Below are 4,113 nucleotides of genomic sequence, written 5' to 3'. Positions count from 1 at the left end.
ACGAAATAAACATTTGAAATATATGAGTTTGTATGTAATGTATGAATATAATATACAAGTTTCACTTTTTAAATGGAATTACTGAAATCAATCTACTTTTTCATGATATTCTAATTTTATGACCAGCACCTGTATATGGTCTGCACCAGATTTAAGTCACATGCCAAGCCAGATAATATTTATGAACTCCTTATCTTTCCTGATTAAATTACTTCTAAACTACTCAATGTCAAATAAGCTAACACCTTACAGAGGATTCACTGTACCTCCTCATGTGTTACATTCCCAACAGTGATGTTCTCAGTTTTGTTGTAGATAGTATTAAAGGCCTCATGGGTCTCCAGGCAGAAGGTAGAGATGGAAAGGAGAATGAAGAACAGTGAGCCAAATGCCACATACTGCAGGAAGAATAACAGAGAGAAAAGCAAGAAAAACACGTTACAGTTTTACCTTGAACTTACATTATGATTATTTTTATTTAGTTAACATGATCTTGAACTGTCATCTCTCAACAACCACATTGTTTTGGTTGGAATTAACTTTTTTTCTTTGGCTCTTAGGTATTCATATGATTGCTGGTCCATGAGGACGGGAGGTTTGAGCCGTTCCTGTATATACAGTGCAGAGAGGCTTTGAAAGGAACAAAACAGCATACTGATTAGAGTGTAAAATGTGTCAACATAAATGTTGCTAGATACAAAAAGAGACAGAGAAAAGAGTGCAAATGGATTAAGTTTGTTCTAAAAGCCTAACCAGGGACTGGGTCTGCAAATTTACAAAGCAAAAATGCTGTAATGTATCTGGTGCTGCACAATATTAGGAAAGCTTGTCATGTTTATAACTCCAGTGATGATAACATTTGCAATGAACCCATATTTTCCTCATTCCTTACTTTCTTTCCTGTCATCACTATCCTTTAAACCAGGTGTGGGCATCAAGGCCAGTCAGAGTTGTTGAAATGACCAAAGAATCTTTAAGCAGAAGAACATGAACACATGGTACTTGAAATATAATGGCCTATGATTTACTGCAGTCAAAGCAGTCCATTTCATTTTTGATATTGCGCTCACCGATATTGTTATGACAATAATTTCTGATATATTGTGTAGCCCTATTTGTATGTCACATTTACATGTTCCTGTTTAAATTCCTTTGAACTGGACTGAAGGCTATCTGAGTATTCATTTAACCCTCCTGAAGCCCTTGTAACTTTGAGTCCCTTTGACGCGAAGGACATGGGAGAGTTAAAAAGACAAAGCAAAATATTTAGGATTCTAAGTATACCAGTATATAATGAGAAAATGTATGACTGTAACAGTGCTGTGTTTCACGAACCCATCTTTAAATCTGCATGTGTGCATGTTCGTAATAAGGGTAAAGAGTGATGATCGTGTTGTCTGATAATATCAAAATGTCACTGTTAGGCCAGGTCTGATAGTGTCTACTTAAGTAGCACCAATTTACTTTCTATAAGCTCAACTGTTAACAACTGTTAATAAACAGTTGTTAACAGTTGCAAAACTGAGTACATTTGATTCAGGTTATTTCAAATTTGTATTCATTTGTTGATCAGCAGAAAAAGAGTCACCCTTCTATCAGGGTTAGGATTAGGGATTTGGGCTGTTTGCTTATGTACGTCAGATTTGAATATATCTGTCTGTGGCAACAGGTGGTACTTGGAGAACTTATAAAAAGTTTGAGAAACACTTATCCATTCCATAATCAATTCAACATCTTTTGGTAGTAAGGTCTAAAAATAAGCAGGCAACAGCATGAAAACCAAGGAACTGTCCACACAGTTTAAAGACAAAGTTGTGAAAAACTACAGATTTGGGCTGGGTTAAAAAAATATCCCAGATCCATGAACATTTTGTGATAATCCATTATATTCATTATTATCATCCTCTGCTGAAGACAGATCAATAATGTTTTGGCTTGCTTGTGTGTGTGTGTGTTTATATAGGCCAGCTCTATACATCTGTTTTAAAATTAGACCTTAATAATAGGTTTGGGGACTCAATGTGATCTCTGAGGGATAAAAAGGATAAAAAGCACTTCATCTGTCCTATCATTTTATCATTGATGTGGCATACACGCATACAGATGCTCAAACACTCTTACACATTTACACACATTTTACAATATACATATTTTATTTAATTAGTATTACTATGTCAAAATTTGATTTCACTTTGACACTAAAGAATTTTTTTTTAAGAATGCCAATTTATATTTACCATGATTGGTTTATGACAGTAAGAAAAACAAAACATTTATTGGGGTGAATACTTTTCAAATGAAATGTATGTTTATATATCAAACTATAGGCAATCTGTCTTTTTCTTGAACTGAAATACTAAATGGGGCATAGGGATATTCCAGTCAACTTTAATATCTAATAGTTATCAGCTTACCTTATCAACTGTCACAGTCACAGAGCATGAAGTACAGACAAAGTGTCAGGATCTGGGTATTTGAGTTGTTTTTTGATTTTCATGTCTTTGTTCTTTTGATCCTTGTGTTCAGTTTGTTCTTTGTGTTTCTATAAGATGTTCTTGTGTAGTTTTGCTCCTTGTGTTCCCTGCATTTCAGATTATTGTATTTTGTTCATTGTGTTCCCTGTGCCACTATCCACTTGCCCTTAGCTCAGCTGTTTTTCTAGTCAGCCTGCCACGCCACCTTCACCTATTCCCAATTATCTGATAGTCCCAGTTGTAGCTCATCCTTTACTCACCCTCAGTTATTTAAATTCAGTCTTTTGTCACTTACTTGCTGCTGGTTCACTGTTTTCTCTTTGCTGTTGGTCTCTCCACTATAGTTTGGTTATGCTCCTTGTGTCGTCTCATGATCATTTGTGTAAGTCCTTGTTATTAGTTTGCTGCCATGTCAGCCTTTTTTTATTTGTGTTACAATAAATCAATTTAAGTTTAGTCACAATCCAGCTCAAAGATTATGACAGAAAAAATAGGGAAAGGACGATTTGCAAATATTCAAGTATTTTTTTAAAAGCAAAACCAAAATTTTTAAAATCAGTCATGTCAATGCAAACGGGTAAAACTAATAAATGTACATGTTGGGTGTTAAACTAAGCTAACCAAATCCAACCAAAGTAAACAAAGCAAAACCAAACCTAGGGAACCACCATGGCACAGATAGGGGAGAGACAAACCCATTTTCTACCTTGCTGCTGTAATTGCTGATGACAATGCTTCTACTTCTTCTTCTCTGACACAATCTGAAAATGTTTCTGCTTCTAAGGCTGTAACTAAAACAGGAAATATTAAACCCCCATGTAAGCTTCATTTATAGTAAAATATAATTTGAATTTATTGTTCTAAGTTTGAAACATATTTTATGTTTTATTTAGTTTTGTTTATTTCTCAGATTTGAGTTACTTTGCAAACCTTTTAGGCTTCCATAGCTACACCGGAAGTGATGTTATGCTGAATGGAAATGAAGAAAAATGTACGTAAATAAAGGAGCTGCAACATGGTTGTTTTACCGTTGGCGTTACAACAAGCCGTCTCAACGCATTAAAACAGTCTCCTCTCCTTTGTTTCACAATTTAAGTACAAAAGAAGGAAAACAGGAAACTACGATCCTACATTAAGTAAAACCTATCCTATCAGCATTCTGGGAATATTAGACAAAGTTTTGATCTAAAGAAGATGACATTTTTTATGAAAGCATTGATTGCTTTGTGTCATAGACCAACTTTGACGGACACTTGTTGAGTAAAAAGCTGGAGAGAAGTTATCCAACATGGAGGACGACACGCACGTTACGAGACCAAGAAGCTGCAGTTCCAAAAGTGGCCACAAGAGGGCTTCCAAATACACCAAGAAGGGTTTGGAGAAAAAGCTTTGCAGGAATATACATGTGCTTGACGTAGTGTCGCTGAGAAACGGAATTTTTTTGTCTTTTATTTTTTTCCATTTTTAATCATATAACCTGTAACTGGGATGTAATCTAATTTTTACACCTTCAATAAAGTTTGGCCGTGAGGCGTATACCTGATCGGTGACTCCTGGGTTCTTTCCTGCGTCCTCGGTAAGTTCCTGAGTGTGCGTTCTCTCTCTGCTGGTTCATTCCTGGTGTGGTGGCACAATAAGG

General features: G+C 35.6%; 1 protein-coding gene across 3 annotated transcripts in view; it reads right to left on the bottom strand.

Moving 5' to 3' along the window:
• Window positions 1–4,113, bottom strand: part of LOC108245358 (potassium voltage-gated channel subfamily C member 1-like) — a 162,387-nt gene that overhangs the window by 59,104 nt on the left and 99,170 nt on the right. For all 3 annotated transcript variants that reach the window (XR_001808975.2, XM_017432207.2, XM_017432208.2), the window contains exon 2: window positions 267–398. Coding sequence is in view for 2 of the 3 variants with exons in the window: in XM_017432207.2 (XP_017287696.1) it covers window positions 267–398 (132 nt within the window). In the remaining variant the exon portion in view is untranslated. The remainder of the gene's footprint in view (window positions 1–266; window positions 399–4,113) is intronic.

This window comes from Kryptolebias marmoratus, linkage group LG12 (assembly GCF_001649575.2).
Source record: "Kryptolebias marmoratus isolate JLee-2015 linkage group LG12, ASM164957v2, whole genome shotgun sequence".
In the NCBI taxonomy this organism is placed as follows: domain Eukaryota; kingdom Metazoa; phylum Chordata; class Actinopteri; order Cyprinodontiformes; family Rivulidae; genus Kryptolebias; species Kryptolebias marmoratus.
Note: the sequence above shows the minus strand (reverse complement) of the source record. Positions and strands in the feature narration are given on the sequence as shown.